General features: G+C 44.3%; 1 protein-coding gene across 1 annotated transcript in view; it reads left to right on the forward strand.

Annotated features, from left to right (window-relative positions):
- The window catches only part of LOC148478156 (embryonic protein UVS.2-like), a 180,350-nt gene that overhangs the window by 69,380 nt on the left and 96,084 nt on the right, over window positions 1–14,886 (forward strand). Inside the window, exons 5-7 of the mRNA XM_088455860.1 lie at window positions 4,005–4,090; window positions 4,384–4,514; window positions 5,665–5,783. Of these exons, the coding sequence (XP_088311986.1) occupies window positions 4,005–4,090; window positions 4,384–4,514; window positions 5,665–5,783 (336 nt within the window). The remainder of the gene's footprint in view (window positions 1–4,004; window positions 4,091–4,383; window positions 4,515–5,664; window positions 5,784–14,886) is intronic.

Consider the following 14,886-nt stretch of genomic DNA (forward strand, 5'->3'; position numbering starts at 1 on the left):
TCAGAGTTATTCCCTTTTTCTACTATGATTGGCGAACTAGAGAATGCGGAGCGTGACGGAGGCCCGCCAACTGGTGTGCCTCCCATTGAGGTGGGAAGTGTTGGGCCAGTTGATCGTCTGCCTGATATAGAGGTCAGAAGAGAGGTCTTTGCCATGGAGCAGTTGAAAGACCCTACATTGGTAAAAGCCAGGGAGAATGTAAAAGTAGTTGATGGTAAACCCGTAGACCCTGATAGTCCTTTGTCCTATCCCCACGTGGTAACGTGTCAGGATTTGTTATATCAGGTGACTAAGAAGGGGGAAGATATTGTGGAACAACTAATAGTTCCCAAAGCCTACAGAAGAACAGTGTTGGATCTGGCCCATTGTCATATAACGGCAGGCCATCTAGGGGTAGAGAAAACCACTGAGCGAATAATGCAGAGGTTTTTCTGGCCCGGGCTTCATAAAGAGGTATCTGACTTTGCGCATCCTGCCCTGAGTGTCAGTATCATGCTCCCAGACCACGTTTTAAGGGTCCACTAGCTCCATTGCCTATTATAGAGGTGCCGATAGTGAGAGAGCACCTGAAACAGGCTCAACAGGCACAGCAGAGGGTATACAATCGCAATGCTCGGTTACGCAGCTTTGCTCCTGGGGACAGAGTGTTAGTGTTGGTTCCCACGGTGGAAAATAAACTTTTGGCTAAATGGCAAGGGCCCTTTGAAATCTTAGAAAGAGTGGGACAGGTCAATTACAAAGTTTACCAGCCGGGGAAAAGAAAGCCGGAACAGATATACCATATAAATCTGTTAAAGCCCTGGAAGGATAGAACGGTACTGTCGGCCGTCCGAGCCTCTCCAGTAAGTCCAGGGCCCTTAGTTCCCGAAGTGACAGTGGCAAAAACCCTATCGGCAATTCAACAACAAGAGGTCAAGGAGTTTCTGATTAGAAATAGGGTGCTGTTCTCTGACGTACCTGGGAAAACCTCGGTCGTTAAACATGACATCATCACTGACCCAGGGGTTAAAGTTAATCTAAAGCCCTATTGGTTACCAGTAGCACAAAGAGAATCGGTGTCGAAAGAAATTAAAAATATGCTAGAGTTAGGGTTTGTTGAAGAATCACATAGTGAATGGTCAAGTCCCATTGTGTTGATTCCAAAGCCCGACGGGAGTGTGCGTTTCTGCAATGACTTCCGAAAGTTGAACAGTGTTTCAAAATTCGATGCCTACCCGATGCCACAGTGGAGAAGGAGGCGTTGGCCATAAAGTGGGCGTTAGGGGCTCTCAGGTACTACTTGGTTGGAAGAAAGTTCAAATTGACCCCTGACCATGCCCCTTTGAAGTGGATGTCCGAAAATAAGGACAGTAATGCGAGAATTACGAGATGGTTCTTGGCGTTACAAACTTTTAAATTTTCAGTGGAACACAGGCCAGGGGGCCTGTTGTCTAAGCAGACGCGTTGTCACGCGTTCATTGTTTGGGGGCTTCAGTTGTTCCGCCCCATAGGTTGAAACAAAGGGGGGGGGATATGTGATAGGATCACTGGTAAAGTGGTCTGTGACAGGGACATTTATCCCAGATTCCTGTCCTATGTGTTTAAAATCCCCAGGAGAAAGTCTGCAGTGTAGCAGGCTTGAGTCTCGGCTTTTTGAAAAGCCGGTTTGGGACCTGGGGGTTGTGGGTGAGAGGAGAGGGAGGGCTCCACCCACGGCCACTCCAGGTTTTGGTTCTCGCAGCCTGGTAACAAGCTTGTTAGGGTTCCCACCTGTGAGTGGCCAATATAAGCCTTGTGTGTTTATTGCTGAGTGTCTCACCTGGGAGAGCAGGCAGGGAGTTTGCTCAGAGACACTTGAAAACCTAACTGTGAGTGTTGTGCCTTTGTTGCTGGTGAGGGCATTAGGCCCTGCCAGGTTCTGGTAGTGAGGGAACCACCTGTGAAGTTAGTACCCCGACAGGGCTAGGATTTATGTTTATGTTTTCTTTATCTTATTTCTGACATTGTACAATAAAGACTGGCGCCGACCAGCTTGTACTCGCATCCAGACTGGTGTGCTGCTTCCCTGCTGCTGTGTGTGTAAGGAAGGAGTCCCCTACCCAGGAGAGGGACCTCCTAATCTGACTGTGTCACTATATATATATATATATATATATATACACACACACACACACAGTATATAAATGTCATGGAGCCACAGGGCAGAGTTTTTATGTTGAACCAAAAAGATTGCACTAGAGGGTATTTAATCCCTCTTGGATACCACCGTATCCATACCTTGATAAAGACTCCAAGTAAGTAGAAATGCATCAGTGAAGGGGAGGCAGCATCCAACCAGAGGGGTAGCCAAGGAACCAGTTATCTGGACCACCGTAAGTCCAGTGGTCTGAATATATCCCGGGAGACCATTATGTATATTAGAACTACGTGCTTACAGGTGTTACAAAACTGCACCCTTGGCATCTGGTATGCCTTCTCTATTATATTTGGTTTATGGTGGAGAAATATTTTCTCTGTAAGTTTTGTCTGTTTTTATTAAAACAGTACTTTTCACTATTGTAGGCTTCTTGTCTCTTCCCTTTTATGTGGCTTTTGAGCCTGGCATTCCTATCAATGATAAGGAAAAAATGAAGGAAGAAGGAGGAAATAAGAAGCGATTTTGGGAGTAAGACTTTGAGGGGAAAAAATTAATCTATAAAGTTTGGACTATGGACCTCATTCAGAGCCGCTCGCTATTTGCGGTCGTTCGTTCAAAAACAAGGGGTGGCTATTCAAATGAACCGTTCGCTCATTGCGGTCTGTTCACGCCTCTAAGTCTGAACGAGCGAGCAAAACTTGCGGTCGAAATTTTGAAAAATACGCCCCCTTGCCGCTCGCATCCTATGTCATGTCCGCTATTTATTAGATTAATCGAGTACATCGAACAGCGTATGAACTGCTCGCTATTCTTGTGGTTGGTTTTTCCTACCACTATATTGCGAGCAGTTCTGACTATAAAACAACCAGGTGACGTGGTCAATGACGCTGCTGTATTAATTATGCACACCCATAAAACGCCCGCTTTGAACTTTAAGCACGCCTGCGTTCTGATCTCCACTCCCCATTTTCAAGCACCTTCCCCTGTTACCACCCACATACGCCTCATTCTGTCACTCAAAATAGCAGGCACTCGCTATATAGCGAACAAACGATTTTCGGCCGCACTGACTGGTTCGCGCATGTGTACTAAAAACCGTACGCATGCGCAGATGTGCGAACATCGCTCAGAACGAGCGTACTGCTGCTTACGAGCTGCTCTGAATGAAGCCCTATATGTGGAAACATTTTCTTATACTTTCTGCAATATTTTGTCCCAGTAGTGGTGCGCAAAGGGGTTACACCATTTTTTCTTTATGTTCCTTTTATAGTTTTTCCCTGGCCGGCTTATGTAAAGTATAAGCATCTTGATCATGCAGCCATTTTTTTATATTGGTTCTTTTAAACCTGCCTTTATTTGCAGCATAAAACTTATCAACACCGCTATAACTACCCAGATTTAATACCATGTAATACGCTTTTTTCATCCGCATTTTCCTTCTGGTGTCACATGCCGAGATTTTTGATTGTAGACATAATCGGCTTATTACTCTTATAAGGGTTAATATTCACTATACGCTATCAATACCGCATTACGAATTAAAAATTTTTTAATAAAAAACAACATTAATTTGATACCCCATTAATATCAACCACACATAAAATTTTGCTATGTCCATACAATTATATATTGTGCCCCAATAATTACTGTATATTCATAAATATAGCCTCCGCAGAATAATCATTAATGGCATTGGCCCCTTAGTACTGTAATATTGATTGCCATCATAATAACTGAATTGTTACTCCATATTTGCTGATTGGCCAGATACTGTAGTTGATAAACAGTGGTGTGTTCATTTTTAACTGTTATTTGTTTTGCATTTCATTACTAAATATGTGTTAGTAAATTTGTAATGCTAACTTCCTGATATAACTTTTATATTTAGGCAACTCTGCAGTTTAATCATTTTGATGTGCAGTCCTCATCTAATTGCTCATCTGACTACATCAAGATTTATGATGGTCCCAGTAATGGTGCATACACACGATCAGATTTTTCCTTCAGATAGGAACGATAACGATTTAAAAATCGTTCAGTCGTTCATATCTGAAGGAAAATCGTTCATATCTGACATGCCTGAACGATGGACGATCAACGATGCGCGTTCCCGTTTCTCAGATAACGATATCTGACATCTGATGGGTTTGCAGTCAGACTTGGACGATTCCATTCATTTTAATGCAGTCAAAAATCGTTCAAATCGTTTAATCGTTCATCTGACAAATCTGACAAGTCTGACAAATCTTACCGTGTGTACGCTCCATAAGACCTATCGTGTTACTGAGCAAAACTTGTGGGACTGGACCTATTCCTTTAATAGTTGCTTCCACTAGGCACATGCTAGTTGAGTTTGTCAGTGACACAGGAGTTGGCTTCAAAGCAACATATGGCTCTGGTATTCTATTCTATTTTAGAACCAGTTATAGTAAATATTATGGTTTTCCACTTCTCCATATATAGAATATTAATTATAGTAGGTGTCCAGGGTACAAATTCCATAGGACCTGAAGGCTTGGGGAAGCTCACCTTGTGATTGGCTAAATCTTGTTTTTACCTCCTTCGAGCTCCATGGCTGAATTGTTTGAACATGTTTTGGGGTGGTAGGGGTCTGTAGGTTGCCCGTGGCTCTGCTCACACATTTATCCTTGAAGTGGAGTGAGTTGTACCTCAGATGTGCATCTATGAATCTATCCACACTGACATCTAAATTAGAGCGCTGAGAAAAACTGAGAACAAATAGTAGAAATGTAGAAGAACTTACTGTTAAGGTATATATTCAAAATTTTTAAGATATTTAATTTATTAAAATGTTTCAATCTATTTTTAATTTAATTTTTATAGGCCTAAAATTTGTTCTTTGAATTCCACTGCAGATACGTGAACTGGCTAGCCAGGCTATGAGTGTGCATAGCCCTTAGACTGGCACTTACCACTTTGGTATTGTATCATCTAATTCTGCTGCCCCTGAGAGATTTTAATAAACTGCAGCTATAACTGTGAATTAAAAAAATTTCACTGTTAATGGGAGAAGTTCTTAAAAAGGGTCATATGCCCTGGCGATAGATTGCTGTAAGGGGAGGGAGATGTTCCCAAGTGGACTGTGCTGTATTCAGTATATAGTTATAGACAAAATAGAAATACTGGTAATGTACAGCTCTTTCTCTAATCATTAGCTAAAAATGACTTGTATACTAAATTGAATTATACATGTTATGGTGGCTTTATGATTGACTATATTCACCATACTTTAGAGCAGTGGTTCAAACCCAGACCTGAAGTACTGTACAAGTAACAGGTAATGTTTTCTGGATGTCTTTAATCATGCACAGGTGAGTTAATCTCTTTTGCTAGGTCAATAATTATCCTACCTGCTTCCATAGACCGAAATCCTCAAAGTATGACCTGTAGAGAAATGTCAGGGATGAGGATGAGAACCCCTGCTTTAGAGTTTTATACTGTTTGTACCCTACAGTGGATTTTATGTTAACAATGATATTTAATCTCTGTTTTCATCCACACCCCACACCACCTCCTTATTGCCACAGTACAATGCGGAGGAAATTTCTTTGAATTTCAAAAGAACTTTACATCTCCTGGAAACTCTGATGCCTACCCTCCAAACTACCACTGTACATTCATCATCACAGCTCCTAAGGGATACCGGGCATGAAGTGTTCTGTAACATTAATTTGATATAGTGGTTTCTATATGTAGCGGTAATTGTACTGAAGAGTGTGCCACACTAATACCCCTTTTACACCGGAGCTAAAACCCGGGTTTTTGAAGGGTTAACCCGGGCAGCTCCCTGGTGTAAAAGGGGAGAGGGTTGGATCGCCAGGTCGAGTGACCTGGCAATCCAACCCATGTAACTAGCAGGGTTTAACACGGGCGTAGCCCGTGAAACCCTGCTATGAGAACAGCGCACTCCGGGTCACGATGACCTGGAGTGCGCTGCTAGCCGGCCGATTGGTCCGGCTTCAGTGGCGCTTGGAGATGACGTCATCTCCAAGCGACCACTTTCACTCCGCAAAAGCCGGGTCTATACAGACCCGACTGCGGTGTGAGCGGCGCTGACTCGGGAATATCCCGAGTCGGCGCCGGCAAAATTCCAGGTCTGATCCGGATAGGAACTTTGTTCCAACTCCGGGTCAGACCCGGAATTTAGGTGGAAAAGGGGTATTACATATAGCTTAGTTTTAATAATATTTGCACGGACTAGTTAAAACTACTGTACACGATCATCTACTACAAACATTTCACTATGTCCATATTGTCTGAGTCTTATGTGGTTTGTCTCACAGCCCTAGCAGGAATGCATTGCCATGTGATGCTGCAGAAGGCAGGGGGGAGCAGTAGGGCCATTCAGAAGTAACCATCAAGTCATTGTGACTTCTATGTTCTTCATTTCCAACATTTTAAAGTAGTGAAAAGAAAATACTTGCCAGATTATTACAGGACTGATGGGGCCCTGGAATACTGTAGAAGCCTTGGCTGGTAGCGAAATAAATTTTGGGACAAAGATTGTGCATCCCTCTGATTTTCCAGTACCAGACTGGGCTGGTGCCATTACAGCATGAGGTCACATAGTGAGTGATCCTCCATTCATAGTGCCAACCACACCTAAGGACAGTCAGCACAGGCTGTACTCCCTTGGGCAGTGATTACCAATCTCCTTCCTCAAGCAACACCAATAATCCTGGTATTAGTAATATCCATACTTGAGCACATTCGGTTAAATAAAAATAACTGAGATATTACTGTATACACCTTTTACACCAGAGTAAAAACCTGGGTTTTCTTGGGTCTACCCAGGTCGCTGCTCAGTGTAAAAGGGTCCTGAAAAAAATAACCTGGGTCAAGTGACCTGGCAATCCAAACCAGGTAGCTACCAGGGTCGGACCCAGGATGGACCTGAGTAATGGTGCAGTGCAAATGGCGCAACCCAGGTTATCCAACCTGGGTCATGCCTAAAATGAGCTGATTGGTGGTTGTGGAGCAGTCACCTCCCACTTTTTATGACCTCACAAGTTTAGCAGGGCAGACCTAGGTTCAGTGTGAACAAGGCTAACCTGAGAATAACCCAGATCGATGGTGCTGTGTAAACGGTGTCTGACCTGGGTTGGAACCATGTCTGAAAACCCAGGTCAGACCAGGGTTTTTGGTGGAAAAGAGGTATAAGTCACCTGTGCTCAAGTATGGCTATCCTTCAAACCTGAACTGTTATTGTGCCTTGAGGTCTGTGGTTGGGAACCCCTATGCTAGGGTGATTAATGGTGCACTACAGATCCCAACAAGACCTGTCATGCCAAATGTTATTGGCTGCCAAGGAATTCTTGGACCTACAGTGCACCTGTAAAAATAAATAAAAACCAGACACAATATTACAGTGATTTAATGTAAAAGAAAAATCACACACCACTTTTTCACTCCTATAAATTCACTAGTACAGGGTTTCCCAAACTCAGTCCTCAAGGCACACTTACAGTCCAGGTTTTAAGGATATCAATGCATTTGCACAGTTGGTATAACATATACCCCTTTCACACTGAAATTTAAAATCCTGGGTAATTCACTTTTACCCGGTAATTTGCTAAACAACCAGGGATTTTTCCCTGTGTTTAAGGGTCATCCCGGGAATAAATTCCCAAGTCTCCTACCCTGGTTTTTTGCAGGGTCGTAGACCCGGGAATTAAGTCCCAGGTTGACCCTTTCACAGAGGGAAAAAACCCAGGTTGTTTAGCAAATTACCAGAATTACCGGGGATTTTCATTTTCCTGTGTGAAAGTGGTATCAGACAGAAAATGGCAAAAAACCTGGCACGCAAAATGCCGGGTAAAAGCTGTTTTTTTTGCCATTTTCTGTCTGAACGTGGTATAACTGACTGAGGTAATAATTAAGTCACCTGTGCTTAAAATAGTCTGCTGGCTGCAGATGCTTGCATAGATTATCCTAATCTATGATAAGTAACTTTGAACAAATGCAGTTGCACTTAGCTGTAAATAACCTTGTGTAGAAGTGCGTGTTTATACATAAAGGACCGCTTGGGAAAATTTATATTTATGTATATATGTTGTATGTGTTGCACAAAACCTGTAACAAAGAGGGTTATTAAGCAAACAATGTTTAAGACTCTTTTGCCCATTTAGACTGTCTGTGAAAAAACTCTTTGGGCTCCAAATTATACAAGTTGCAAATGTAAGGAAAGTATTGTCATAGTTATTATAACGCACGCACTTCTACACAAGGTTATTTACTACAATTGTTTATAAAAATGTTTTAACTAGTGCAGTGCCGTATATCCATCTTCATTGTTACTTCTCTGAGAGTTTTAGTGCATGTACACAGACTTACAGAAGGTACCTGCAGCTGATAATGATAAAATTATTCAAAAATATTTCTCTCTCTCGTAGTGCAAATTTGCACCCAAATATACATTTTTTTTAGTTATTTTAAATGTCTATGGTTAGTTTATCCCTCTTTCTGGTATATTTAATAAATCCTAATTTTATAAAACCTCTATTGGTTTATTGGTAACGAACCACTTTAAAACACCATTACCTTAATTCAACTTAACCTAACTAAATGAAAGACAGACAAGGACACTACAGCTTGGATAAAAGGTCACAGCTTTTATAGAGATAGATAATCTGTGAAAGGTGGGCAGATGGTGCTGCAGTCTGAGCTCTAGCCTCTCCAGATGTTACCAATATATGAAAAGACTAAAATCTCCCTCCTACTGATACACATGAACTGCCGAAGGCTCACCTCACCTCATCTAGGCACAGTCCAAATGCCTCCACACTAGAAGCACCCAGAATTCAATTAATAGATTTCATTGACTAAGGCTGGGTACACACAAAGATTTTCTGTCCAACCATCCAACTAGTTGATTGGTTGGAATGAAATTCTGGTAATGTATGGGAGTAACTGATGATCAGCAATTTGCTCCTAAATGCCAGAAAATAGATGAAAATGGACGTTTACACAAGTTTGTTAAATGTTTGATGTAAACACTTTGTTCAAACAGTTTTTGTCCATTTTCAGGCATTTGGGAGCAAATTGCTGATTGTCATTTGCGTTCATACCTTACCAGATTTTCATTCCAACCAATCAACTAGTTGGATGGTTGGACAGAAAATCTTTATGTGTGTATGCACCTTAAAGGATTTTAAAATTGAGGGTTCATTTGGTTGCCAGTACGACTATTTGACGGTCGAAGATAACTAATACCCCTTTTACACCAGAGCGAAAACCTGGGTTTTTGCTGGTTCTACCCGGGTCGCAGCTCAGTGTAAAAGGGTCCCTGAAAAATAACCTGGGTCAAGTGACTCTGCAATCCAACCCAGGTAGCTAGCAGGGTTGGACCCAGGATGGACCCAGGTAATGGTGCAGTGTAAACGGTGCAACCCGGGTTATCTAACCGGGGTCATGCCTAAAATGAGCGGATTGGTGGTTGTGGAGCAGTCACCTCCCACTTTTTATGACCTCACAGGTTTAGCAGGGCAGACCTGAGTTCAGTGTGAACAGGGCTGACCTGGGAGTAACCCAGATCAAAGGTGCAGTATAAATGGGTCTGACCAGGGTTGGAACCATGTCCAAAAACCCAGGTCGGATCTGGGTTTTTGGTGGAAAAGAGGTATTATTTGCTCTGTCCATTCAGTGGTGATCATATCCAGGGCCGATTCTAGACATTGTGGAGCTCAGGGCGAAAGTTCCCAGCTGTGCCCCCCCCCCCCCCCTTCCTTTAAAAAAAAGCTTTTATAGATGGTGGCCGGCGTGACCAATCGGGGTGGGGGCCACAATACATCACACTTTGGTGGCGTGCCCAGCACTTACTGAGGTGCTGGGCTTCCCCCAAGCTCTCCCCTCACGATGAGTAATTGCTGTACGCAGTAATGCGCCTTACACAGTAAATCCCTTAATTACACATTATGCCACACGCAGTAATGCCCTTTATAATACATTGTAGGAGCTGCTCTTCAGTAGCATATGGGTATGTAAATTAGGGGTGAGTGGGTTCGGATTTCTGAAATCCAAACCCCCCCGATCCGAGTCAGGCTCGACTTTTCCCGCCTGACTCAGATCTGAAATCGAGGCAAAACGTCATCATCCCGCCTTACGGATCTCGCGGGTTTTGGATTCTATAAAAGGTACCCACGTCGGCGCCATTTTCTCACTCGGCTGTGGACAGTGAAGAGGGAGGGTGGGAGTTAGGGCTGGCTGGGCTGTGTAGTGTAGTGCTGTGCTGCGCTGCTGTTGTCCATAGGGGCTGTGTCCACTCCTCCAAAGTCCATAGGGGCTGGCTGGGCTGTGTTGTGCAGTGTCCCAGTCCTAAAGGGGTGCTGTAGTGTTGTCCAGGGGGTGCTCTGTCTATCAGTGGTGCTCCCCCAAAGTGCAAAAAAAATATATATTTTTTTTCTGTGTTTGTGAATTGTGTGCGCAGTAGCCGCACGTGCATCAAAGTACCACCAAGCGTGCGCCTGTGTCATAAGTAAAGGGCCAGCTGGCTCATCCGTTAAAGGGTGCTGTAACACCCAAAGTGCGCTCCCAAAAATATTTTTTTCTGTGTTTGTGAATTGTGTGCACTGTACGTGCATCCTCAAAGCAGCAGCACCAAGCGTGCGTCTGTCCGTTAAAGGGTGGTGTAACCCCCAAAGTGCACTCCAACAAAAATAAAATATTTTCTTCTGTGTTTGTGAATTGTCTGCACTGTACATGCATCCTCAAAGCAGCAGCGCCAAGTGTGCGTCTGTCTGTTAAAGGGTGGTGTAACCCCCAAAGTGCTCTCCGCAAAAAATAAAAAATTCTTCCTTTTTGTCTGTCTTTGTGAATTGTGTGCACTGTAGCTGCACATGCATCAACAAAGGAGCAGTGCCAAGTGTGTGCCTGTGTCCCATAAGTAAAGAGCCAGCTGGCTCATTTCTTAAAGGGTGGTGTAACCCACAAAGTGCACTAGTCTCCAACAAAAATAAAAAAATATTTTCTGTGTTTGTGTGCGCCTTAGCCGCACGTACAGTATATATCAATATAACATAAATGGAGGACCAAACTTTCTCCGATAAAAAAAAAAAATAGGGAAAGATCAAGAACCACTTCCTCCTAGTGCTGAAGCTGCTGCCACTAGTCATGACATAGACGATAACATGCCATCAACGTCGTCTGCCAAGCCCAATGCCCAATGTCATAGTAGAGGGCATATACAAAATGACCTTAAAAAAATATTTAAATCATCTGAGGAGAAACGTAAACTTGCCAACATGCCATTTACGACACGGAGTGGCAAGGAACGGCTAAGGTCTTTCCCTGTGTTCGTGACTTGTGGTTCAGCTTCACATGACGATGGAAGTCCTCCTCCCGCTACAAAAATCAAATGAGTTAAGCTGGCAAAAGCACAGCGAAGAACTGTGCGTTCTAAGAAGATATCACAAATCCCCAAGGAGAGTCCAAGTGTGGTGGCGGTTGCGATGCCTGACCTTCCCAGCACTGGACGGGAAGAGGTGGCTCTTTCCACCATTTGCACGCCCTCGGCAAGTGCTGAAAGGAGCACCCACAGTCCACTTGCTGATATGCAAATTGAAGATGTCACTGTTGAAGTACAACAGGATGAGGATACTGGTGTAGCTGGCGCTGAGGAGGAAGTTGGCGAGGAGGATTCTGATGGTGATGTGGTTTGTTTAAATCAGGCTCTGGGGGAGACAGTTGTTGTCTGTGGGATGAAAAAGCCCATCATAGTCATGCCTGGGCAGAAGACCAAACATTCCACCTCTTTGGTCTGGCAATATTTCTATCCAAATCCGGACAACAACTGTCTTGCCATATGTACCATATGTAAAGGTGAAATAAGTAGGGGTAGGGATGTTAACCACCTAGGAACATTCTCCCTTATACGTCACCTGCAGCGCATTCATAAAAAGTTACTGTCAAGTTCAGAAACTTTGGCTAAGACCGTAAGCAGTCAAGGGACACCTAAATCCCTTTGTCCTGTTGTATCCAAGTGCCTGCAAACCACACTATCAATTTCCTCCTTAGTAAGGATTGGAAGTAGTCCTGCAGGCCATGTCACTGGCATGACTGACTCTCCTATCCGCGATTCCTCCGAATGATCCTGCATTACTACGCCTACTGCTGCTGCTGCTGGGAGTCATTCATCATCCCAGAGAGGAAGTAAGAACACCACTACTTTTACTAAACAATTGACCCTCCAACAGTTCTTAGCGAGGAGGATGAAGTACGACAGCAGTCATCCTGGAGCAAAACGTATAACTGAGGCCTTGACTGCTATGTTGGTGTTAGACGTGCGTCCGGTATCCACCATTAGTGCAGTGGGATTTAGACAATTGATGGAGGTAGTGTGTCCCTGGTTCCAAATCCCGTCTAGATTCCACTTCACTAGGCAGGCGATACCGAGACTGTACAGAAACGTCAGAAAAAGTGTCGTCAATGTCCTGAAAAATGCGGTTTTACCCAATGTCCACTTAACAACGGACATGTGGACAAGTGGAACAGGGCAGACTAAGGACTATATGACTGTGACAGCCCACTGGGTAGATGTATCACCTTATGTAGCAACAACAGCAGCGTCACCAGTAGCAGCATCTCAGAAACGCCAGCTCGTTCCAAGGCAGGCTACGCTGTGTATCACCGGTTTCAGTAAGAGGCACACCGCCGTCAACCTCTTAGAGAAACTGAGGGAAATCATCGCCCAGTGGCTTACCCCACTTAGACTCTCCTGGGGATTTGTGATATCTGACAACGCCACCAATATTGTGTGGGCATTACATCTGGGCAAATTCCAGCACGTCCCATGTTTTGCTCACACAAATTTGGTGGTGCAGAATTTTCTGAAAAGCGACAGGGGCGTGCAGGAGACGCTTTGGGTGGCCCGAAAAATTTCTGGCCATTTTCGCCATTCAGCGACTGCATGCTGAAGACTGGAGCGCCAGCAAACACTCTTGAACCTGCCCCGCCATCACCTGAAGCAAGAGGTTGTGACGCGGTGGAACTCAACCCTCTATATGCTTCAGAGGATGGAGGAGCAGCAAGAGGCCATTCAAGCCTATACATCCACCTAGGACATAGGCAAAGGAAGGGATATGCACCTGACTCAAGCACAGTGGAGAATGATTTCCGTTTTGTGCAAGGTTCTCCAGCCCTTCGAACTTGCTACACGTGAAGTCAGTTCAGGCACTGCCAGCTTGAGTCAGGCCATTCCCCTCATCAGGATTTTGCAGAAGTAGCTGGAGAAAGTGAAGGAGGAGCTAAGACGGAGAGATTCCACTCGGCATGTGGGACTTGTGGATGAAGCCCTTCATTCGCTTTGCCAGGATTCCAGGGTGGTCAATCTGTTGAAATCATACCACTACATTTTGGCCACCGTGCTGTATCCTAGGTTTAAAGCCTATGTGGTGTCTCTCTTTCAGGCCGACACAAGCCTGCAGAGGTGCAAAGACCTGCTGGTGAAAACACTGTCAGCTGAAGCGGAATGTGACAGTTCAACAGCTCCATCTTCATTTTCTCCCGCAACTGGGGCTGCCAGGAAACAACTTAGGTATCCTAAGCAACCCGCTGGCGGTGATGCAGGGCAGGCAGGACCAAGTTTGGACATCTGGTCTGGACTGAAGGACCTGGCAACAATTTCTGGCATGTCTACTGTCACTGCATATGATACGGTCACCATTGACAGAATGGTGGAGGATTACATCGGTGACAGCATCCAAAGTAGGCATGTCAGAAAGTCCGTACAAGTACTGGCAGGAAAAAGAGGCAATTTGGAGGCCCCTTTACAAACTGGCTCTATTTTACCTGAGTTGCCCCCCCTCCAGTGTGTACTCCGAAAGAGTGTTTAGTGCAGCCGGTAACCTTGTCAGCGAAAGGCGTAGGAGGTTGCTTCCACAAAATGTGGAGAAGATGATGTTCATAAAAATGAATTATCAACTCTTCCAGGGAGACCAGCCTCCAGAATGTACAGAGGGACCTGTGGTGGTGGATTCCAGCGGGGATGAATTAATACTCTGTGAGGATGAGGATGTACACAACACTGAAGAGGGTGAGGAATCGGTGGATGAGGAGGATGAGGACGACATCTTGCCTCCGTAGAGCCAGTTTGTGCAGGGACAGATTAATTGCCAGCTTGTTTTGTGGGGGCCCAAACGAACCAATCATTTCAGCCACAGTCGTGTGGCAGACCCTGGTGCTGAAATGATTGTTTTGTTAAAGTGTGCATGTCCTGTTTATACAACATAAGGGTGGGTGGGAGGGCCCAAGGACAATTCCATCTTGTACCTCTTTTTTTTCTTTGAATTATGTACTGTTTGGGGCCTAGTTTTTCATACTGCCATCCTGTCTGCCACTGCAGTGTCACTCCTAGATGGGCCACGTGTTTGTGCCGCCCACTCGTGTCGCTTAGCATAGTCATCCAGCTACCTCGGTGCAACCTTTTGGACATAAAAACACTATTGTGACGTGTGAGGTGTTCAGAATAGACTGGAAATGAGTGGAAATTAAGGTTATTGAGGTTAATATTAGCATAGGAGCAGAAAAACTCACAAATTCTGTGATTTTAGCTGTTTTTATGATTTTTTTCAAAAAAATACAGATCCAAAACACAAAACCCAGAACCCAAAACACGGAAGAGCGGTTTTGGCAAAACCAATCCAGATCCAAAACACGAAGAAAGATCCAGATCCAAAACACGAAAAGTGGCTGGTGCACACCCCTAATGTGAATGAGACTGCCTCCGGTAGTCAGCCTCTACTGGTAAGTGGTAC

Source organism: Taudactylus pleione, unplaced genomic scaffold (genome assembly GCF_031769625.1).
Source record: "Taudactylus pleione unplaced genomic scaffold, aTauple2 ptg000674l, whole genome shotgun sequence".
NCBI lineage: Eukaryota > Metazoa > Chordata > Amphibia > Anura > Myobatrachidae > Taudactylus > Taudactylus pleione.